The sequence below is a fragment of the Aquila chrysaetos genome, chromosome 19 (assembly GCF_900496995.4).
Source record: "Aquila chrysaetos chrysaetos chromosome 19, bAquChr1.4, whole genome shotgun sequence".
Taxonomy (NCBI): domain Eukaryota; kingdom Metazoa; phylum Chordata; class Aves; order Accipitriformes; family Accipitridae; genus Aquila; species Aquila chrysaetos.
The window spans coordinates 26,389,180-26,412,556 of record NC_044022.1 but is presented as its reverse complement, the minus strand read 5'-3'; the positions used below and the strand labels follow the sequence as shown (position 1 = coordinate 26,412,556).

Here is a 23,377-nt window from a genome sequence, read left to right as displayed (position 1 = left end):
GAACGCGGGCGGGGGAGGGCCGACTACAATTCCCAGCGTGCAACGCGGCGGCGAGGCGGTGGCTTTTCCGCCCGCCCGCTCCCGTCGGCCCCCGCGCGCAGCCAATCAGGAGCGAACAGGTTGCGCGGTGAGGGCGGGGGCGGAGGGTGGTGAGAAGATGGCGGCCAAAGGCGGCAGGAACGGGTTGCTCGATAAGGTACCGTGCCGCGGGCTGCCCGGGGCCTGGCCCTCCCGGGGTTCCCCTTCCCGGCGGTGCCGTCTTTCTCCTCAGCGGCGTCCCTAGAGCCGAGCCGGCGCTGGGCTGAGCCGCAGCCGCCCTGAGCTCGGGCCTCAGTGTCCCGTCCCGTCCCCCCCACCCCGCCGCCTTGCTGAGGGGCATCCCCCGCCTCAGCTGTGGGGAGCTCCTCCGCCCGGCAGCACCGCACCTCGTCGCTGCCTCCTTGTAGGAGCTGGGCAGTAGTAAACGGCAGAAGAGGCCCCGGGGGGGGAGCGGGGAGGGAGGAAGCGTCCCGCGTGTAGGGGACCGCTTCTTTTCTTTTTTTTTTTTTTTTTTTTTTTTTCCTGCCAGCATGGCTGGTTTTAGCCCAGCCGTCCTGACAAAAGCCCGGCTAGCGGTACAGCTGCGCTCCTCCCGGCGGGTGTTTTGCCAGGAAAGTAACGCTGGACATGGCGGAGATGTCAGGTGGAGCAGAGCGTACCGTAAAAGTCTGTTGATAAGCCTAGCCTTGTCTCAGTAGTTTAAAGGAACTTGCTTGCGGAGCGGCTTTGATCTCGGCTGAGTTTTAAGCAGTCAGGTGTTTGTGTCACAGCTCTTTGTGGTATTTGGCAGCCTGGTAGCTGAAACTGAAGACCTGGAGGCGTTTTTTTTTCCCACAAGAAGATGGAAGCAGTTGCGTCTGTATCTCTGGGTGCAAGAGGGTGTATCTTCAGAGTGGTGTATTTGGTATCTTTCATTGAAATGCAAAATACAGGTGCCTGCAATTGAAAACACTGATTTTCATTCATTTATATACATTCATCATTTCTAAAGAGTATCGTTTTCTCGCATCTGTTTGAGATGATGTTATCCTTACTATCCCTACGGATTTGGTGGTTTTTCTTTAGAACAGTAGATCAAGTTGTTGAGCGAGTGCTTTTAGGGAAAGGTGTGCTAATTAATTATTTCTAGCTGTCTCCTGCAAATGTGCTCAGCTTTCGGTTTTGAAATGACAGCACTTTGTGGTTAAACGTCAAGAACTCTGGAAAGTATCAAGTTCTCGAGGCATTCCTGTTCCTTCTGCTGTGCTCTGTGGATGCTGAGGTGTAGTTATTTCAGAAGGAAAAGGAGTCGTTGGTGAGGGAAATACGCTGTTGGTGTGGGAGCTGAATCCTCTGGTGAGAAACCATTGAATAGTTTCAGCAGGGCTTCTACCTGAAGTACATACACACACTTGATAATATTCTGTCTCGTTTTCCCTCTCTTCTCCATGCTGATCTGTGTGCCTTCGTTTCCTCCCCCTGGATGATTTAAATGAAATCTGGTTGTTTCTGTGAACCGGTATATGTATTGCTGAGGTATTATCTGGATAATTGTGGCCTTAGGTCCATAATTTGCTCAAGCTTTTCTCAAACAGAGAAGTAATGAGCTATCAGTGAGGCTTTAAAGTCTTAGGACAGGTTGCTTGTTCAGTGTATCTTTTTGCACTTGGCTGGTAAGCTAAATCAGGGTGAGATTAGGGAGATTTGTGTTTTAACTATCCCATTTTTTTGTCCTTCTCATGTTCTTTAAGTGTTTGTGATAATCAGGTAGCTCCCCCTGACCTCTCCTCACTTTACCAGGACCACCTAAGAGTGCACACCCACTGAATTCAAAATGGTGTGCAGCAGTGGCTACAGTCATCTCAAACACCCTGAGATTTCACCCATTTAGCACAACACTAAGTTATTAACCGCATTCTGCCCCTACTAGAGCAAAACCTTCTAAGGTTTTGCAAGTTCCAGGACTAAAACCACTTCCTGGCTACCAACTGCTGTGACTGCCTTCCGCTCCTGTGTGTCAGAAGGAGCTGTCTGGTACTAGGGGGTGTTGACTGTGAGTACAGTCAGGCAGCACTGGTATTTTGGGGAGAGCGAGGTCCAGAATTCCTTCCTCCAAGGCAGAGGCTGAGATAATTGGAGCTGAGAATGGATGCACTGACTCCCTGGAGTTTGCTACAACTCTTCCTTCAAGAGGAAGGGGAGGGAGCTGAAGTGCAGTGAGCTGTCCCTGGACTGCGCCACTTGCAAATCCTGCTTCTGCTGGGGTCGTGGTGTGCGGTGTCACTTATTTTAGAATTTATGTCGGGGGGGGTTGGGACCTGTGGTTTGGGACTCGTTGCTCTGTTGGGCTGCAGCCCAACCTACATGAAAAGGCAATCAGCTGCAGTGTCAGCTGTGTGCCTTCAGGGAGTCGATGTGCATCATCTGCTGAGGCTCTTCCAACCTCCCTCAGCTGCAGAGTTGCGTGTCCTGGTTTGAGGAGTTTCTGATTTTAGGCTTTAGGAAGGGGAGGTTACTTTCTTTTCATCCTTGTAACAGAAAACACAGACCAGATGCAGAAACGTTATTCCCCTTGAAGAGTTTATATAGTCTACACTGGTGCTCCTCTTGCAGTGGCAACAAATCTTTTTTACTATATGATTTGATTATTTATGTTTGTAATACCCACAGTGTGCCATAAACTTCAGAGCAATATTTGAAGAGACAAGCTAGCTATGCAGAAGATGTTGCAGGCTAAAATTGGACGTGATATAAATGAGGCTGACAGTAGTAGCAGAAGGAATAAGGCAGGGGCAAAAAAAGTTAAGTTTGTGCCATGTCTGTCTTCTGTGATGTGAAACATCTTGAAATTTCTCCCGTAGGATTTTTCTGTGCTTTGTGCTTATGAGGGAGCTTTGTGAAGGGATTTAAATGAAGGTGATAGCTTGACAAATGAGCCCTGTGAGCTCTCAGATCCTGTGGTGTCTGCTGTGAAAGCAAGCACTTGTTTTGCTGTCCCTTTTTTTGGAGCTAACAGCAGAATGATCCCCTGCTGCAATCCAGCTGCAGGCACCATCTTTACTCGGATGTGAACAGCTGGGGCCCTTGTGTGCTCCTGGTGTCAGACTGGTTTTGCAGCTTTCTGAAATTGCATTTCTGACCACTGGCTATATTTCAGCCTTTCCTCTGAAACCTTGTTCTTACACGGGTACGCTTTCAAGTACCAAATCCACTTCCGAGCTGTGCCTGGCTGTAGAACACCATATTTGCTTTCCATTCATAGTATGGGATGTGTTCAGGACAAGTGTGATAACCTTTCACTTGGTTTTTAAAAAGGAGTCAAAACACACCCAAACTAAAAAACTGTTTCGAACTGGTTGGGTTCCACCCCCCCAGTCAGGCTGGAACCAAAATCTGAGCTTTTCTTTTGAAGCCTTTGGAGCTCGCACCTGAAGTGCTCAAAATGAATTACTGGTTGAAAAAATACCATCCACTAGCCAGAGGAGCAGATGTGTTTGCATCTGCCAGGCTCCACAGGACATCGGTGCAGCTTCACCTTCCCTCCCCACCTCCACAGGCAAGGCAGGGCAGTTCTGCAGACTCAGGAGGGGGTGGAAGCTTTCCCCCCTGTTTGAGGGTGAGCATTTGGTGGTAGGGGCCAAATCTCTGTCTCTCTTCCAAGCTGAAGGTGGGGATGGCCATCAGTCAAAGGTTTTGCCCACAGTTGCACTAGTGTATAGACATCAGTGTACAGATGTGCGTATGTTTCTGTGCACATCTGGACACAGAGGTGGCATGGATGTTGATTGTTTTCCTTGAGCACCTCCTTGTGCTCATCTTCCACAGCACTGGCACTCTGGGTGCCAGCGCAGTGTCCCAGCCTCTCTCTACCTCTTTGGTCCTGCCAATCAGCCTGGAAGAATTAAGAGAAGCAGCAGCAGCACTGCGGTGCTGTACCGTGTTAGAAGTAACCTCATGGGAACATCACGATCAAGGTAAAGGGAGGGCTAAAGCTTCTCCCTGGCTGAAGTCCTAAACCACAGATGTGTCCCCATTACAAGGTCCCTTCTGATGTGAACTGCCCTGGGATTATCAAGCTGTTACTGTCTTGAAACAGAACAGCCTTAGTCACAGGGAAGCCTGAACAAGAACTGAAGGAACTGCTGGTTCAGCTCCTTGCTTTAGGCGGTCTAAGTTTAGATTTTTTTTTTTTTTTTCCCCAGTAACAGCTTTATTTCAAAAAATATGTCATGTGGGCTTTACATCTACCCCTGAAAGTGCTGGTTCTCTGTTAGAGATTGGTATCAGTTAAATATCACTGATGTTATCTGGCAATTCCAGTGTCAGGTGGCTTGGGACAGAGAGCAAGAAGCAAGCATCCAGTTCTCGCTCTGTCACGGGTTTCCTGGATATACGTTATTATGCCAGTGTCTCATATAAGTTATTACAGCAGTGCCTTGACTCATTTTACATACAGATATTCCCCTCTGTGCAAATCCCTTCTGCAAGTGAAATGTTAGCAGTCCTGTGCCTCCAGGGCTGGTTTCCAGGGTGCCTATAAAATAGCTTTAAAATGTTGAGGGTTTTTAAAAAAAAACAAAAAAAAAAAAACCAAACCCTGGGGCTTTATTTTCATTTATTTCTTGATTCCCAAGCTTTTCTCCTTGGTGTTTTCCAACTATTCTGTCTTCAAATATATCTAGAAAGCTGTTGGTTTTATTTGGGAGGGGAGGAGGTGAAATTTTAGCATAAGCCTTGACTCCATCCTCTTGGGCTTTAGGAATTAAAACCAGACATAATAAGATTGATTAAAAACTTGAGCGTTGACAAGGAGATAGTTGCATTGTGCTTTAATACCAGGAAAACTGCTGTTGCCAAAAGCAAAGCTTCCAATATTAAATATTTAATAGTAAAACATATCACAAAAACACCACTTGAGTAATATCTTCTCAAGTATCTCTGGATTCTTGCTCTCACTTAGGAACAAGCTGTAGAACACTGTCATATTTTATACTAAGGATTGTCTTGGTTTAGCCCTAGAAATGTGGAAAACTGTTATTCAAAATATTTGCTCAGTTATATTTTTTACTTCTTCAAAATGATTCCTTTAGTGGCCTTTGGAAAAAAAAAAATCACAGCTGTACTTAAAGGCAGATCTGGTCTGAAGGAAGGCTTCAAATGGCCTGTGGAGGTTCCTTGTGGTGTCAAAAACTTTTCACTCATTTTGTTCTTTATTACTTGTAAAAAGCATCAGGGGGAAGAGTTAACCAGCTATAAAGACTGAGCCTCTTCATGGAGTTTTATCAATAACAAAAACAAACTCTGCAGGCTGAATGATGCCTTCCCTCCTGGGTAAGGCTTGCCTTCGCTTGACCTGTGTATGGCTACAATAAAGGACAGAATATTTCCCCACAGTTGCATCCGAGTTCAGGGTTCAGTTATTGGTGTATCCAGTAGTGAATCCAGCTGTGCTGTGTCTTGCATGTGTCTTACTAGTCAGAATTTTTGTCTTTTAAAATAACAGGACTTTTCTGCACCCTGCAAGAATAATTCTGTAGCTGATGCTGTTTCAGGAGAGTACTCTATTTTAGGGTTTTGCTAAGCAGAGTACATTTTCATGTTGACAGGCTTGTTGGCTTTCCCTCCACTCCCTCATGAGAAATGGAGGCTGCACCTGGGAGCAGTGAGGTCAAATCCGAATGGGTTTCTTGAAAGCTTTTTTGATTTATCTGTAGGATAAGGAAACAGGGATTGGGTATCGGTGTTATTACTTAGAGACTTCTGACTTCCAGTTCACTAATTAGGAAAAAAAGGTATTTTTCTCCTCTCCCTAGTCTAGCTCTTGATACTTCAATCTTTGGGAATCTCAAAGGGCAAGAAATAAAACTGTTGTAGATGCTTTTATAAGGAAAAATAAATAGTTGCAAGAATTCTTCTGTATCCTTTCATGGCAAAGTGTTTGGCTTTCAGTTGTCATGTGTCATGTGTCAATGTGTCAATTAACCCTAGAAAAAAATGCTACAAAAAAGTAACCACCTAAAATATTTTGTAACTTTGTTGCGAGTGCTCTTTCCCAGTTGTCCGTGTCTTTTAAATGCTTCTGGCTGTTGCTTTTGTCCCTCATAAACCAACTACTGCATGTGCACACACAGTGATGTTTGCTGTGCACCTAGTAATTCATACTTGCAGAGCCTGAAGGATAATCAGGCTTTTCCCTGTGTGGGTGTAGGGGAAGTAGATCGGGTTTTACATCTTACTTTAAAATGGTTTCATTCCTGCCGGAGAAGGGAAATGAGCTTCTGACAGGTAGTTAATAAATCCAGCTTCTGAGCTTCAGGAGCAGGAAATAAAATGAGTGAAGTTGAGAATTGCTTCTAATGGCAGCTAAAATTCAAGCTCTGACTTAAAATACACACGGCTCAAACTCATGTGTCTGACCGTGGCTACAAGGAATAGCGTCACCAAAAAATAATATAGTTCAGAGGAAAATTAACCCCTTTGAAAAGCCGAGCCATTGTATCTGAGATTCGTTATTGATGAAGGACCCGCTTCTGAGGAAAATCTGAATATGGAAGAGCGACAGAATCTTTTGCTTTCGTTCTGGAGGATAATCTGACTGAAACTTCATTTCTTGTTTGTGCCTTTATATTCTTGCCTTGTACTTGGATTGTTAAGGGTGCCCTGAAATTTTCCTCCTCTCATCAGTCCCCAAAGAGTCTGTTTGTAACAGCTTGGCTGAAAAGCGTGAACACCCTCAAAAGCAAGAATTAAGTCATAACTGACACTTTCTGTGGATGGCAGCAGGAGCAGCAAAACGCAGAATTGATATTAGGATAGAACTGATGTAAAAAGTCACTTCACCAAATACCTTCAGTACCCACGACAAGATGTATAAGCTTAAATCTGCAAGGGTGATGGTACATTGGTGCTGAGGTGATTTTTGGTGCGATACTGCTGTGTAACAGGCCCTGGATTCCCTCCATCTCTGGTCAGGTTTTCCCAAACAGGTAGGTATTTTCTGGGTTGCCTCCTATCTTTGTGCTTACGACAGGAACAAGCATATTGAAATGAAAGGCTAACCTGTGCCAAATTCTCTTAACTCCATTTGGTTTCTGTTGCAGTGGAAGATTGACGACAAGCCGGTAAAAATTGACAAATGGGACGGTTCAGCTGTGAAAAATTCTTTGGACGATTCTGCCAAAAAGGTATGTTCTGCGACTGCTGATTTCTCCCTTTTGGGAAACAGTCTATTTTCTTAGATTTCTACATTTAGTTTAAAAACTCTGTAAACTTTTTTGGTTTGATTGTGAAGTGCCCATAGCCATGCTGGTTCTGTGGCGTCTCTTCTGATTCCCATGGCTAAAGCAGTGGTTGTTCTTGGAGTATCAGCAATTATTACGATGTCTGAGGCAGACATTAAATCTGCATAAAGCTTCTGCTCACTTTACCCCTATAATCGAGACTTGTTTTATCTAAATCCTTTGCAGAAGTGGTTTGTCAAATTTATGAAAAGCCCAAAATAAACTCAGCTGCGTGTTTCTCCCGCAGGTTCTCCTGGAGAAGTACAAATACGTTGAAAATTTTCGTTTGATCGACGGCCGCCTCATCATCTGCACAATCTCTTGTCTCTTCGCAATTGTAGCTTTGATTTGGGATTACCTGCACCCTTTCCCTGAATCCAAACCTGTTCTTGCCTTTTGTGTTGTATCATATCCTTTACATACATTTTCTTGTTTATACCAGAAGGGTTTTATTTTCCCCATAAAGCACAAGAAAACCCTTCTCTGTATTCTCATTTTCAGGCCTGTGGGAATTTTACTGCCTGCGGTGTGGTGATCAGCTGAAAATCAAATAGTTTTCATGTGATGGCAAAACTCCTGCCTGTCTGGGTGCAACACACTTAAATTTGGGTGATCTGGGGGTCCAGCCTCCCCCTGCAGCGGCATGGAAGCCTGGACAGCAATTCAGCTCACGTCAGAGGAGTCAGCAGCTGCCTGGGCAGCTGATCTGCTCTCCAGGCTCCTGACTGGGTTGGGCAGATTCCTCAGGTCTCGGACGCCAACTGCGTAGAGACTCCTCCACTTAGGTGTGTTCATCTCAAACTGAAAATCAGCCCTTGAAATCTTCAGGGGTTTGCTTTGTGTTTTGGGGTTTTTTTTGGTTTGGTTTTGTTTTGTTTTAATTCTACCTATAGCCTGGTTACAGAGACATCTGCTCTTCCCTAATATGACAGATCAGGTACCAAGAATGAAGAGTAAAATGGAGGTAATTCTTGCCAGCACCTCCACTGAAAAGGAGCAGACGCTGCATTTAGGAGGGTAGCGCTACAAATTGGGGTTTAAATGTTTAGATGCCAACTCTGTTTAGAATCAACTCTTAAATTTCCAGTATTACAGCACGGCTGGGGTGGGGTTTTTTCTCCCTATTTGGGCTCAGAGCGTCAGCATGGCACCGATTTCCCTGCAGCTCCTCTAGCAAGACAGACGCCTGTAGAGGTTTTACAGCAAATGTATGTGACAGATGAGCGGTGCTTTCCAAGAGCTGCTGACGGGCCCGCTTTCAAGGGCGGTTTGGATGGTACCAGTGAGATGGCGTGAACTGGTAGCCTGGAAACTTATTGCTGGCCTGGGAGTCACTGTACCACTAACAGCTGCGTGATCATGGGCAAGTCATTTCATTGTTCCAGGCTACAGTTCTTCTGGTTGGCTTTGGGCACAAATATTGAGATAATTAGTCTTGCAGCCACTTAAAATGATTTAATTCCAAAAATGAGAAAGATTAATTGCTTTATCTGTGCTTAGGAGGAATGCACAGCAATTAATTCTGTGACTCATTTGGTCTCACCGTTTCCCACTATATCCCAACAGATGTTGCTCAAAAAATTTAGCAAAGTAATTGAAAATCGCATTTCGTTGTTGTGATTTCCGCTTTACTTCATGGTTTCATGAACGAAGCATTTTATGTGGCTGGAGAAATCCCTTTCAGGAAGGGATATAGGGAGTTGTCGCTTTCCCCACCACTTCCAGGCATCGATTTATGCTCTTGTGCAACGGCAAAGATTTAAGAAAGTGTCCCAATTATTATTTAATTTCTCATGCTAACAAGGCATCAGCCAAGCTTCCTGTTTGGAATGGTAATGTCATGAGAGGTGGTTAAACGATGGTGTCTGAGGGGATCCAAGCAATTTCTCTGCCTAATTTCTATTTCTAATTGCAACTTCTTAGTTTCCTTAACTTTTTTGGCACATATTTTGTGATGATGGGAATCCTGACTATCTATACCTCATACAAAGAAAAGAGTATTTTCCTTGTAGCTCACAGAAAAGACCCTGCGGGGATGGACCCCGACGACGTTTGGCAGCTCTCCTCCAGCCTCAAACGGTATCGTTGGCTCTGGCAGCCCGGGCTTAGCGAGCGGGAGTGTGGCAGTGCGGTACCGGCACGGCTTCGGTTTGCCTGTGCTGCGCACGCCTGTAGCTACCGCATGCTCTACGGTGGGGCAGAAAAGCTGCATTTTGGATAACTCTTAAACAAAATGGGGGAAAATATTGGTGTCTTTGCAATAGTGGGGTGTCTGCACTGGGCATGTGAGCTTTCTGCAAAGGATCGGCTACTGTGCCACGATCTTTGCGGCTTCCCAGGCAACTTGTGATTAATACTCACCGCAGAATTTTATTACTCAGAAGTAACAGCGATCTGTGATGGGCTCGCTGCTCTCGTGTGCACTGTTTCCATCTGTATCTCTCTGTAGGATCACCCTAAATATTTTCCTTTATTTGTAGGTATAAAAATCTGTTTCATTCCATCAAAATCTAGATGTCCGAATCTAGAAATGGGAGCAGTGCCAAGCAGTTATCTGCCACAAATGTTCACATTTTGCTTCTCTTTAATTGGGGCGGGGGAATTAATCACAAAAAATATAAAAATACTGAATTGTGTTACAGTTAACACCTGCATGTTGTAGCTGTTAGTGTCCATGTGGGGTGCTGGGGGCGGGGACCTCCATTCCTGGGGGCTTTCCCCTTAACAAAGATGAGGATTTCTCGTCAGCTTTTTTTTGGTGTCTCAGCTGAGCCAGACTTAACAAATTCTGCTGTGAAATCTCTCTGCCCTTCCTGCAGGTTTGATGACAAGTACACCCTGAAGCTGACTTTCATCAGCGGGAAAACCAAACAGCAGAGGGAAGCCGAGTTCACCAAATCCATCGCGAAATTCTTCGATAACAACGGGACGTTAGTCATGGAGGCCTACGAGCCGGAGGTGTCCAAGCTGCACGATAGTCTGGCCCTGGAGAGGAAAACAAAATGATTTCTGACACCTCCTGCCTCCTGGGAACGTGCTAAATTAACACCAATAAAGTAAAATAGCAAAGAAAATGAATCATTGCCTCTGTTTTTGTCCTGAAATCCTATTCCATTTTGGATGAGCAGGGTTTTTAATCTTGGATCCAAGGTTTTTGAAGCTACAGAAAGCCTTGGTCTGTGTCCCTGCCTTTCTTGTGGTGGACCACAGAGGAGGATTTGCCCGTGGGGACCCTCAGGAGGGGGGACTTGTCACCCACGATGCCACCCTGGCTTCCTCTGTTTTTACCTGGCAGTGCTTTTTTGGACGGCTCCATGCCATGTAGCGCCTGGGGTTTACCATTCGCATTTCACTAAGGTCGCCTTTCCCTTTTGTGGTAGGAATTCAGGACAAAACCCTTCTGTAAAGCAACTGTCTGCTTGCAAACAAGTTTTCTTTATTTTTGTATTTATCTGATTGGGGGTAGAGGATTGTTTTCTATAAAAAAAGCCTTTTATGTGTTGGGGTGGGGGAGGAGAAGACAAATGTGTTACCTCTGTATGTTCTGCCCGTGATGCCTATCTACAAGGTGGAAAAAAAAAGGAAAGCAAAGGGCTTTTCTGAGCTGTGACTGTCCCTGTTGGTCCCGCTGCCCCTTTCCTATTGGCATACCCTTCGATAAAACGTCATTTTCTTAAAAAAAAAAAAAAAAATATTTTTTTTTTTTTTTTTTTTTTTTAATAAAAGGGAAGAACCGACGTCAAACCTGTTCCGGAGCATCTCTGGGGCGTTTCGCGGCTCAGGGCAAGGGGGGGTGGTTCTTGTTAAACCTCTCCCATCCGCGTTTTTTCCGTTCCCCCCCCCCACGCCATCGGGGGGGCCGGGCCGGGACCTGCAGGAAGGGGCGGGCGGGGGCGGAGCGGGACGGCCCCGGCGCGGCGGAGGCTGGTGGAGCTGGGGGGGTGCGTGGGGCTGCTGGGGGGGGGAATCGGGGAAGGGAGGGGGTGTAGGGGAAAAGGGGGTGCGTGGGGGGGAGTGGGAGCATGTAGGGAGTCGGGCTGGGGGGGGTGGAATGGGTGGGTGTAGGGGAGGTTATGGGGGGAGTTGCAGGGACCGGGGGGGGGTGCACGGGGAGATCTGGGTGGGAAAGGGGTGTGGGGGGGCATTGGGGGTGCGTGGGGAATGGTGGGGTGCGGGGGGGGGGTGGTGGGATGGGGGCTCTGGGATGCTAAAAGGGATGCTAAAAGGGATGGGGGATTGGGGGGCCGGGGGGGTGCAGCGCCCTTGGGGACAGCCTTGGGGGGGGGGGGGGAGTAGGGGAGCCCCTCTGGCACAGAGGGACACTGCGGAGGGGGGGGGCGACGGTGGGATGTGACCCCGCCGAGGGGCTCTGCTCTCATACTCCCCCCCCACCCTGCTCAGTCCCAGCAGGGCCACTGGGGGGGCCACCATGTCCCGGGCCATCACCTGCCTCAAGGTGAGTCCTCATCCCTATCCCCCCATCTTGGGGGGCATGAGGGCCACCCCCCCCCTTTTTTTTTTTTTTTTTTTTTTGGCCAGCGTTTAACCCTTTACTCTCTGACCTTCCCACCCTGCCAGCAGCGGGGGGATGGCGCGGAGAGCCCCCCGACCCCACCTGGATCCCCACTGGTCTTCCCGCGGGAGACGCTGTTTCGGCAGGCGAGCGGGGTCACCTACCGCATCCCGGCTTTGCTCTACGTCCCCCCGGCCGCCACCTTCCTGGCCTTCGCCGAGAAGCGCTCCTCGGCCAGGGACGAGGACGCCAAGTACCTGGTGCTGCGCCGGGGCCGCCGGCACGGCTCCTCGGTCGAGGTAATTAAAAACCAAGCTGGGCTATAGGAACAAGCCGCGACCTCCATCACGGCGAGCTCATCCCCGGGAGCGATGCCGAGCGGTTTTGGGGTGCGGCGACGCCGGCGCATCCGGCGGCTGAGCCCCCTTTTCCTCCTTGCCGACAGTGGGGTCCGGTGGAAGAGCTGTCGGCGTTGGCGCTGCCCGGCCGCCGCACCATGAACCCCTGCCCCCTCTACGACGCGAGGAGCGGCACCGTCTTCCTCTTCTGCATCTGCGTCGAGCGGGGAAAGACGGAGCGATGCCAAATCTGGAGGGGCTGCAGCGCCGCTCGCCTCTGCTACGCCACCAGCACCGACGGCGGCCGCCGCTGGACCCCGCTGCGGGACGTGACGGACGAAGCCGTCGGCGCCGACCTGTCCCGTTGGGCCACCTTCGCCGTGGGGCCGGGCCACGGGGTGCAGCTGGATTCGGGGCGCCTGGTCGTGCCGGCGTACACCTACTACGTGCATAGGTGCTTGTGCGGGGTCGTGCCGCTGCCTTGCTGCACCCGGCAGCACGCCCTCGTCTTCTACAGCGACGACGGCGGGCGCCGCTGGCGCAAGGGTGCCTTGGTCGGCGGCGGGCAGACGGGCGAGTGCCAGGTAGCCGAAATCGGTGGGAGCGATGCCCGCCAGCCCTTGCTCTACTGCAACGCCCGAGCACCGCGGGGTTGCCGGGCCGTGGCGTTCAGCACCGACTGCGGGCGGCGGTTCGAGCGCTCGGCGCGGTGCGAGGCGCTGGGCGAACCGCCGCGGGGATGCCAGGGCAGCGTGGTGAGCTTCGCCGCGCCGACCGGCAAGGAGGATGTACCGACTTGGTTACTCTACTCCCACCCCACCGACCGGCACCGCCGGCGCGATTTGGGCATCTATCTGAACCCCTCGCCGCTGGACGAAGCGGGTTGGTGGCACCCGTGGGTGCTGCACCCAGGGCCGTCCGGTTACTCCGACCTGGCTGTGTGCCCCGGCGGTTTTTTCGGCTGCTTGTTCGAGTGCGGCACCACCAGCGCCTGCGAGGAAATCGCCTTCTGCCTCTTCACCCTGGACACCTCTGCCCGCGGCGAGCAGAACCTCAAAACTTCCTAAAACAGACGCATTTGGGGGGGGGGGGGGGGGGGGGGGGGGGGGGGGAGTGTCACTCCTGACCGCCAGCAGCCGGAGCTGGCATGCACAGCAACGCTGGGACCTCACCGGGGACATTTTGGATGCACCGGAGGCTCGGCATCGCATAGCTTTTATTTGATTAACGCTTGGCTTTTTAATCACCCACCAGATAGATGTTCTTGGCAACCTGGGCAGGGGTGGAGGATCTGCTGCGGGTTGGCTGGGGGGATGCCGGCACGGCACCCGAAATGCCGCTGCGTCACCAAAAATCGGCATTTTTCACCTGGTAGCGGCAAAAAAGCAGAAGGTACCACTGAGAGCAGCTGGTCCCCTGGGGAAGAAATACCCAAAAATGGTGGTTTAGTTAAAAATACTGGCAATTCCTGTGTCCTCCCCATGTGGCAGTGAGACAATTCCCCTTTCTTACCATTTTTTAATCCCGTTTTCTTCACTTTCCTGGTTCAGGCTGAGTTTTGCCCCGTATTCCCATGGCAAAAAGCACTCAAAATCTCGAGGGGTTTTTTTATTCTGCTCCTTAGGGGACAGGTTGTGGCATCCCAACAGTGACAGCGACCTCACGTCCACATGCTGCTGCCAAATAAAATCCTCCCAAAACGGGTGCAATCCAGCCAATATTGGGAAAATCCCAAGGGAGATGACCCCGCCGGGGAAGGATGCGGGATGGCCCCCAGCATCGTCACCTCCATCCCGCCGCTACATTTTGGGCACGCAGCACCTGGAAGAGAAGATGACCCCCCCACAAGGTCACGGGATTACCGGTTATTTTGGGGAGGGCAGGGGGGGTCACTCCCGTCATCCCCGTCTTACCGGTAGCGCCGGGGACAACCGAAATGTCCCCGCTGGGTCTCGTGGGCGAAGCAGAAGCGACGGCAGCGGCCGGTGTGCTGGGCGCAAGGTCGGGCGCTGGTGGGGACGGCGTCGCCGGGGGGGTCCTGGGGGACGCCGGCGGTGGGGGGCCGGGGACCGGTGGCCAGGAGCAGGGCCAGGAGCAGGGCCAGGCGCGGGAGGGTCATGGTGTGGGGACGCCGGCGTCACCTGGGGTCCTATTTATGGGGTTCGGTACCGGGGAGGTGGGGTTTGGCGATGGAGGGTGCTGCTGGATGGGGTTTAGCGACGGGCGACGGCTGCGGCGGCTGCCGGCGGGGACCCGGGGGGACGCAGGGGATGGGGAGGGGACCCGTGTGAAGGTGGGCAGGGGGTGGGGGGGGGTGAGGAAAGCACTGGAGTTTGGGGGGGGGGCTGTTTGTCTGGCTTCTTGGGGTGACTGGTGATGGGGGGGGAGAATATGGAGGGGGATGATGCGGTGACGTGGAATATGGCTGAGTGGTGGGGATGTGGGATATGGAGTGATGGGGATGTGGGATATGGAGTGATGGGGACGTGGGACACGGCTGAGTGATGGGGATGTGGGATATGGAGTGATGGGGATATGGGACACGGCTGAGTGGTGGGGATGTGGGATATGGAGTGATGGGGATGTGGGACGCAGCTGAGTGATGGGGATGTGGGATATGGAGTGATGGGGACGTGGGACACGGCTGAGTGATGGGGATGCAGGACACAGCTAAGTAATGGGGACATGGGGTGATGGGGACATGGGACACAGTGGAGTGATGGGGACATACAACATGTGATGATGGGGATGTGGGATGGCTGAGTGACAGGGACACGGGAGACAGCTCAGCAATGGGATGTGGGACACGGCTGAGTGATGGGGATGTGCAACGTGGAGTGATGGGGACATGGGACGTGGCTGAACGATGAGGACATGGGATATGGAATGATGGGGACACGGCTGAGTGACGGGGACACGCAACACAGCTGAGTGATGGGGACATGGGACACGGCTGAGTGATTGGGACCTATGACATAGAGTGAGGGGGACACGGCTGAGCAATGGGATACGGGACATGGAATGATGGGGGTGAAGGACACGGTTGAGTGCCGGGGACATGGGACATGGCCGAGCAATGGAACATGGTACCCAGACCCTGGAGCAGATCTCAGAGCAATGCCCACCCCAAGCCCTGCACCCATCATGTCCTTGCACCCATCATCACCCGCCCCGTGGTGCAGGACAGGGCTGGCCCCTCGGTGCAGGACAGGGCTGGCCCCTCGGCGCAGGCGCAGCCGCCCTGAGAGAAACGCACACTCCCCGACTTCTCTTGGCCTTTCCTTTGGGAATTCAGCCAATTCTGGCCCATTTTCCCTGGGAGACTCCAGGGAGGCTGGGGGTGCTCAGCTTGGGGGGGGTGGTGGTATTTTGGGGTGCCATTGCGGTTCTGTCCCCGCAGATGGGGCACCTGAGCGCCCGCTCCGACGAGGTTTTCTGCGCAAAGGGGTTTTTCCAGGGTGAGAAAGTGTCCCCAGTGTTGGTGGGAACCCAGCGGGACGTCCCCAACCCACTGCCCTCACCCCACTGGGACAGGGCGGGATGGGGACAGGATGGGACAGGGACAAGCAGGATGGGGACAGGACAGGATGGCAACAGGCAGGATGAGTCCAGGGCAGTTTGGGGACAGACAGACAAGAGGGGGACAGGCAGGATGAGGCTGAGGCCAGGGCAGGATGGGGCCAGGATGGTATGGGGCAGGCAGGATGGGATGGGGATGGGCAGAATGGGATGGGGACGGGCAGGATGGGGTGGGGATGGGCAGGATAGGATGGGGGCAGAATGGGATGGGATGGGGACGGGCAGAATGGGATGGAGATGGGCAGAATGGGATGGGGACAGGCAGGATGGGATGGAGATGGGCAGAATGGGATGGGGACAGGCAGGATGGGATGGAGACGGGCAGAATGGGATGGAGACGGGCAGAATGGGATGGGGACAGGCAGGATGGGATGGGGACGGGCAGGATGGGGTGGGGATGGGCAGAATGGGATGGGGACAGGCAGGATGGGATGGAGATGGGCAGAATGGGGTGGGGACGGGCAGAATGGGATGGAGATGGGCAGAATGGGATGGGGACAGGCAGGATGGGATGGGGACGGGCAGAATGGGATGGGGACGGGCAGAATGGGGTGGGGATGGGCAGGATAGGATGGGGGCAGAATGGGATGGGATGGGGACAGGCAGGATGGGATGGCGGTGGGCAGAATGGGAATGGGGACAGGCAGGATGGGGACGGGCAGGAGGGGGACAGGCAGGCTGGGACTGGGACAGGCAGGCTGGGGGCAGGCTGGGATGGGGGGGCAGGATGGGGACGGGCAGGATGGGGACGGGCAGGCTGGGATGGGGCAGGGAGGATGGGGGGGGCGCAGGCTGGGATGGGGACAGGCAGACCGGGGACCAGCAGCACCACGCCCCCCCCCCCACCCCAGCCAGCGTGGCGGATCCGGGGCACCCCCCTTACCCCCCCTAACCCCCCCCCCCCCCCGAGGCGGGGCCTCCCCGCCCCTCCCTCCCTCCCTCCCTCCCTTCCCCCCCCCCCCGTCCGCCCTCCCCCGGCCTCTCCCGGCGGCGGCGGCTGGATGCGGGCGCTGGGGCTGGGGCTGGGGGTGCCGCTGCTGCTGCTGCTGCTGCTGCTGCTGCCGCCGCCCCCCCCCGCCCCGGCCGAGACTTACACGGCCATGCTGAGCGTCCGGAGGGCTCTGGGCTCCGAGGGGCGACTGCTCCGCCGGCTCCGTGCTTACCTGCGGGAGGAGAGCGCCCGCCTCCGCCGCCTCGCCAGGTACGGGACCCCCCCCCCCCCGCCCCGCACACCTGGTCGCGATCACGCGTGGGTGCTCCCACGCAGCGCTGCGAGCACCCACTCCCCTCTTGGGAGCCGTATTCCTCCCCGGCAGGGAGAGGGGGGGGTTAACCCACCCACCCCCCCCCCCCAGCTGCCAATTTTTGGGGGTGGCACTAAATAGGAGCTTGGGGGATCGTGGCGGGGATGGGGAGCACAGCCCGGACACTGGGCACCCCACCCCCCCCCCCAGCCATGTCCCAGGAGGGGGACATAGTCCCCCCCCAGCCCTGGGCTGGGGACCAGGGATGTGGGTCACGGCATCGCCAAGGCACGGGCCACCCCCACATCCCCACCAGGGATGGGGTCCACCACCCACGACGGGGTTTCCTCACCCTTGGCTTGGCCAAAAAGTGGATGGATGCCGGGGCAAAGCTGCCCCACTACGGGGCGGGGGGCTAGACCCTGGACCCCACCCCAGGGGTGTCACCACCCAGGAGCATCATAGTGTCACCCGGTGGGTGCCTTGCAGGTTTTACGAGAAGGTCCAGGCGCTGCACCAGGACCCCAAGGCCTCGGTGGACAACCCTTTGCTGGCCTTCAGCCTCATCAAGCGTCTTCACTCCGACTGGCCCAACGTCATCTACAGTGATGAGGCCACCGAGAACACCCAGGGTACGGGGGGGGGGGGGGGTGCTTGGCCGCGTGTCCCCTCTGTCACCTGGGGAGAGCCGGGAGGTGATGGGGAGTGGATGAAGGAACAGAGGAACGGATGGAGGAGCAGGAGAATGGGTGGTGGAGCAAGAGAATGGGTGAAGGAGCAGGGGAATGGATGGAGAAGCAGGGGAATGGGTGGAGGAGCAGCATGTGGAGTCCCCAGGGATGGAGAAGGGCTGATAAGGGTGACTGCACCCCAAAAGCTCATTAATCTCCCTCCGTGCACCCCATTACCCACGCTCAGCACTCCATGCCGGCTTCAAGGAGGTGGAGCAGGAGCTGCCTGGAGCCGAGGACCTGGACGGGGCAGCCCGGGCACTGATGCGGCTGCAGGACGTCTACGCGCTCAGCGTCAAGGGCATGGCCAACGGCGTCTTCCAGCCAGCCGGCGCCAGCCGACCGCCCCTCTACAGCCCTGGCCGGCGCGTCTCCCTCTCCGCCGATGACTGTTTCCACGTGGGCAAGGTGAGGGCAAACCCCATCAGCCCCCCGCAAAGCTTTTCCAGCCCGGGTTGTTGCTTCCATAGGGATAGACTTCGGGTTTTCTTCCCGCGTGGATGCGGAGGGGCCCCTCTGACTCAGCCCGCAGGCATCCTCCCGCCTGCCATCGCCTCTCGGCTCTCGCCCAAATAACGAGCCTTCTCCCTGCTTTGTGGCTCAGGAAAGGGAAGAGGCGAGCCGGTGTCTTGGGGGAGACCTCCCACCCCAGCATCCCGGTTGGGTACAGGGTTGGTCCCCGCCCAGGGGGAAAAGTGGGTCCGTAAATCCCTGGGAGGGGATTTGGATACTTTGATAGAGGTTTTTGTTCAGGGCAGAGTCTTCTGAGCATCACTGCAGAGCTGAGATGGAGTGTTAGAGTGGGATGGGATGGGAAGAGATGGAGGTGGAGATGGGGATGGGGATGGATGGGGATGCGACAGGAAAGGAAGGGATGGGGCAGGATGGAGATGGCATGGATGGGAATGGGGAGGGGACAGGATGTAATGGGACAGGATGGGTGGGAATTGCAATGGGATGGGATGACATAGGATAGAATGGGATGCGATGGGATGAGACAGGACAGGATGAGACAGGGTAGGGACAGGATGGGAAGGGATAGGTGTGGGATTGGGATGAAGGTGGTGATGGGGATAGGATGGGGTGAGAAGGGGATGGGATGGGTCAGGATGGGGGTGGGGATGGGATGGTACAGGAGAGCATGGGATGGGACGGGATAGGATGGGATGGGATGGGATGGGATGGGACAGGGTGGGGATGGGATGCAGGCCAGGCTGGCCCAGCCGGCGGGTCTGGGCGGTGTGCTGCCTCGCAGGTGGCCTACGACACGGGCGACTACTACCACTCCATCGCGTGGCTGGAGGAGGCCGTCAGCCTCTTCCGCCTCTCCTACGGCAGCTGGAATCCCGAGGACCGGAGCAGCCTGGAGGATGCTCTGGACCATCTCGCCTTCTCCTACTTTATGGTACGGCCGTGAGTCCCATCCCCATCACCCCAGTGCCCGGTGGAGCCGAACCGTGGGCACGGGGATGCTCATGAGCTCTCTGCTCCCCCCATCCAGGCTGGAAACATCTCCCATGCCTTGAGCCTCTCCAAGGAGTTTCTCCACTACGGTATGTGGGGCAACCTTGGAGGTGGGGAGAGGTTCTGGGGTATCCCCATCACCTCTGCATGGCACCAGCCTCCTTCACCCCATTTCTTGCCCTCACGTGGGGCGATTCTCCAGGGACTGATGCTGGGGGAAGGGGGATGATGGGGACACAGCGTTTTCGGGTGACACCACCTCTCCGGCAGACCCCAGTAACCGAAGGGTGGCGAGGAACGTGGCCAAGTACGAGAAGCTGCTGGAGACGGGGATGGCGGCAAGCGCCGGACCCCTGCGGCGACCCAATGGCACCCGCCTGCAGAGCCGCGATGCCTACGAGGAGCTGTGCCAGCGCCCGGGGGGGCAGGTGGGGCTGGCAGGGGGGGTGCCACGGTCCCCCACCCCACCACTGTCCCCCTCCTCATACCCTCCTTGGTCATCTCTCTGCCCAGCCGTCCCCGGAGCAGATTCCGCGCCTTAGCTGCTCCTATGAGACCAACGGCAGCCCCTACCTCCTACTCCAGCCTGCCAAGAAGGAGGTGGTCCGGATCCGGCCCTACGTGGCATTGTACCACGATTTCATCAGCGACGCCGAAGCCGAGACCATCAAGGGGCTGGCGGGACCCTGGGTGAGCCATCCCCAGGGTTGTCCATCTCCTGGAGGAGGATGCCCCAAGAGCTGGTGGTCCAGGGTGGATCACCCTGAGCATGCAGAGATAGGAGGGGTTTTAAGCCAGGGCTTAGCCAAAGACTTCTGAAGTGAGACACTGGGGGGGGGGGATGAGCCCAGCTCAGTGCCGAGACCCCCCAAAAGATTCTGGGGAGAAACCAGGTCCATGCATGCACCTGAACCCCTTCCCAGCCAGGCTTGACTCGGTGACACCCAACTGCCTTGGATCCAACTGCTATCACTGCTTCCATCACCCCAGTGGGACACGCTGGGGTGGGGATGTTTGGCCACCAGCTGGTATAAACCACCCACACACACAATTTTGACCCCAATTGGGGTCCTTGCTTGGTGTGGGGTGGTGCAAGGGGTTCCCTGCAGCAACATTCCCCCCCACCATGTGTCCTCCAGCTGCAGAGGTCCGTGGTCGCCTCTGGAGAGAAGCAGCAGAAAGCCGAGTACCGGATAAGCAAGAGGTAGTAGCCACCCCCTCCCTTGTCCTCCAGCCAGCGGGACCACCATGGCCCCATTGCCACCACCAAGGTGGCGGTGAAGCCATGCTGGGGAAGCCTGGGTCCTCCACACCCAGCAGTGCCATGAGGGTTAAGCCCAGTCCCGTGTGAATTTTGGGGGGGGGGGGCTGAAGGTGGGGTGTTCCCACAGCGCCTGGTTGAAGGACACCGCCGACCCGGTGGTGAGGGTGTTGGAGCTGCGCATCGCTGCCGTCACCGGCCTGGATCTGCGGCCACCCTACGCCGAGTACCTGCAGGTGGTCAACTATGGCTTGGGAGGTCACTACGAGCCACACTTCGACCACGCCACGGTCAGGGAGCTGCTTGAGTGGTCCGTGGGGTGGTGCCCCGGGTGGTTCCTGTTGGGATGGTCCTGGGATGGTTCCTGGGGTGGTCTTTCACATGGTCACCAGGGTGGTCCCTGGGATGTTCTTGGAAATGGTCCTTGGGGTGGTATTTGGGGTGCTCTCTGGGCTGGTCCCTCTGATGGTCCTGGAAGTGGAGCCTGGGGTGGTCCCCGTGATGCTCCTGGGATGGTTGCCTGGGGGTGTCCCCATGGTGATCCCTGGGATGTTCCTGGGAAGGGAGGGAGAGAAAAGAAGGGAGAGGGAGGGAGTCCCCTGGGGGCAGCTCAGCCACCAGCTCTGTTAGGGTGAGGTACCTCCAGGCCAAGCCGTGTCAGCGTCGGACTGACTGTCCCCACCTCCTTGCTCTTGGGGCAGTCCAGGAAGAGCCCCCTTTACAGAATGAAGTCGGGCAACAGGATCGCCACGGTCATGATCTACGTGAGTTCTCCTCCCCCCATTTCCGAGCCTAGAGACACTGCACTTGCATGGTCATCAGTAGGGTTCAGAGTGAACAAGGTTTGGGATGGGTGAGGGCAGCCCTAAACCAAACTGTGGTGGGGTGTTAAATGACAACAACTGCAGAGCATTTAAGAGCCTGTGCCATGTTGTAGCGAGGGAAGTGCTGTGGGGGACCAAGGGAGGTTCTGTGCCTCAGTTTCCCCATGGAAAGCAGCCATATCACAGGGGAGAGGGGAGGTAGAGCTATGGCTCATATTTTTGTTCCTTTTCCAGCTAAGCGCGGTGGAGGCTGGCGGCTCCACTGCCTTCATCCACGCCAACTTCAGCGTGCCCGTGGTTAAGGTAAGGGACACCCGCACGAGCCTCCAGGAGCAGGGAAGGGGGGATGCTGCTCTTTTGTGCCTCATCTCTCGCAGGGAGTTGTGGCCGAGCCTGTCCGGATGCCAAACCCCCACCCTGGGGCTCCCATCTGTGTTTTGGGATGCCCAAATCCAATCTCGGGGATCCCAGCCCTGTTTTGGGATGCCAAAACCCCAACTCTAGGGGTCCCAGCTCTATTGTGGGGTGCCAAACCACAATTCTGGGGCTCCTGGCTTTGTTTTAGAGTACCAAACCCCAAATCCAGCATTCCCAGCCCTGTTTTAGGGGTTCCAAGCCCCAACCCTTGGGCTCCTGCCTGTTTTGGGGTGCTAAACCCCAACCCCAGGGCTCCCAGCTCCATTTTGGAGTGCCAAACCCAATTCTGGGGCTCCTGGCTCTGTTTTAGGGGTGCCAAGCCCCAATTTTGGAGCTCCCAGCTCTGTTTTAGGGTTGCCAAACCCCAGAGCTCCCACCCCGTCTCTGCTCCACAGAATGCAGCTCTCTTCTGGTGGAACCTGCGGAGGAACGGGGACGGTGACGGGGACACCCTGCACGCCGGCTGCCCCGTCCTGGCTGGGGACAAGTGGGGTGAGAGACGGTGCCTGGTGTCACCCCGGGGTGACATGGGTTTGGAGAGGCAGCTCTGCCAGCAGGGAGGCGAGAGGGGCTGGGAACCCAGAAAAATTCTGGGTAATAGGGAAAAATATGTCACCAATACTGGAGTGGGGTCGGAAAGGGGTGCAGGGGGATGGAGGCAGACGGGGGTCCTTGTCCTTGTCCCTTCCAGTGGCGAATAAGTGGATCCACGAGCACGGGCAGGAGTTTCGGCGGCCATGCAGCACTGACCCACGAGACTGAGCTGCCGTGGGCTCAAGGACGTAGCACCCGCGGGTGGCAAAGCCACCCTCGCGCAGCGTGTCCCCAAGGCTGCCAGCAAGAGGAGGGAGGGAAGGGGTTGGCAGCGGCGCGGGGTGCTATCAGGGGTGGTGGCAGTTGCTCAGCCATGGCCGAATCCGGTGAAAATAAAGTCAAAAGACACTAAACTGGAGTCTGGGGGAAATACCTCAGTGTGGTACCTGACAGGATGATGTGGGGGTGTGTATGCGTCTGTGTCCCCCCACATCCCCCCCACCCTGATTCCAGCCTGGACTCTAAACGTGCCCTCAAGCCCTCTCCTCCAGTTCTAGATGAAAAGTCTCTCTGCTAAAAGGACTGGCGGTTAGCGACATGGCATTTCTATGGTAATCAGTAGGCTTCAGAGTGAACAGAATGGCCATAAAGGACCAGAGCAAAGACACTACACTATCCTTCCTCAAAGAAACCTGCTGCAGTGCCTGGCTGCATCTTGGGCCTGATCGTGCAGCCCCACACTCCGCTCTCGTCCCGACAACAGCATGGGGCCCCCCGTCCTCTGCACCCCAGAAGGGTGTTTGGGTTTTTTTTTCAGGGCAGTCGCTGTAAGAGGGACCTTGGGGAGGGAGAAGTCAGCCATCACCTTCCAGCCGCCCTGGCCCCCAGCCTGCCCGTGCTCAGACCACGCTTGCGCAAGTGTCGCTCCCCCGGGGCCCCGCAGACAAGCTCCCTTTCTCCAGCCTGACCACAGCACCTGCGTGACTGGAAGGCAAAAAGAGGCAGGAGGGCTCTCCGGCAACTCCTGGAGATCGGGCAGGGAGCCCACACTCCACGCTGCTCTCCCCGGGCGCTTCCGAAAGGGGGGACAGCCCGGACGAAGCGAGGGTCAAGCTGGAGGACACCATCAGCCCCTACATAGAAACCCCCCGACTCCACATCCATCCAGCCTCAT

The 23,377-nt window shown here is 54.9% G+C and overlaps 3 protein-coding genes and 1 long non-coding RNA gene across 5 annotated transcripts; 3 read left to right on the top strand and 1 right to left on the bottom strand.

The window, feature by feature from the left end:
* Nucleotides 1–100: 100 nt before the first annotated feature.
* SPCS2 (signal peptidase complex subunit 2) lies at nt 101–10,376 on the top strand. The gene is made up of 5 exons (XM_030042921.1): nt 101–196; nt 7,119–7,202; nt 7,546–7,706; nt 9,243–9,377; nt 10,118–10,376. The coding sequence occupies exons 1-5, from the start codon at nt 158–160 to the stop codon at nt 10,302–10,304; spliced, it is 606 nt and encodes a 201-aa protein (XP_029898781.1). The 5' UTR covers nt 101–157; the 3' UTR covers nt 10,305–10,376.
* Nucleotides 10,377–11,218: 842 nt separating this feature from the next.
* On the top strand, nt 11,219–13,858 carry NEU3 (neuraminidase 3). 2 transcript variants are annotated; one of them, XM_030043059.2, is made up of 4 exons: nt 11,219–11,239; nt 11,700–11,754; nt 11,877–12,110; nt 12,257–13,858. In XM_030043059.2, exons 2-4 carry the CDS (start codon nt 11,728–11,730, stop codon nt 13,214–13,216), a joined length of 1,221 nt encoding a protein of 406 aa, XP_029898919.1. In that variant the 5' UTR covers nt 11,219–11,239; nt 11,700–11,727; the 3' UTR covers nt 13,217–13,858. The 2 variants fall into 2 exon arrangements, with proteins under 2 accessions (XP_029898919.1, XP_029898920.1); XM_030043060.2 differs by having other exon boundaries at nt 11,221–11,239; nt 11,880–12,110.
* On the bottom strand, nt 13,352–16,917 carry LOC115353520. Its single transcript, XR_003927596.1, has 4 exons — nt 16,823–16,917; nt 14,063–14,290; nt 13,662–13,970; nt 13,352–13,565 (listed from the first exon to the last, which is right to left on the bottom strand). It is a non-coding gene; the product is annotated as an uncharacterized LOC115353520 (long non-coding RNA).
* On the top strand, nt 16,709–22,621 carry P4HA3 (prolyl 4-hydroxylase subunit alpha 3). The gene is made up of 13 exons (XM_030043058.1): nt 16,709–16,929; nt 17,462–17,604; nt 17,891–18,111; nt 18,959–19,108; nt 19,205–19,256; nt 19,438–19,595; nt 19,681–19,857; nt 20,307–20,371; nt 20,559–20,718; nt 21,130–21,192; nt 21,487–21,555; nt 22,065–22,161; nt 22,361–22,621. Exons 1-13 carry the CDS (start codon nt 16,730–16,732, stop codon nt 22,429–22,431), a joined length of 1,626 nt encoding a protein of 541 aa, XP_029898918.1. The 5' UTR covers nt 16,709–16,729; the 3' UTR covers nt 22,432–22,621.
* Nucleotides 22,622–23,377: the final 756 nt, after the last annotated feature.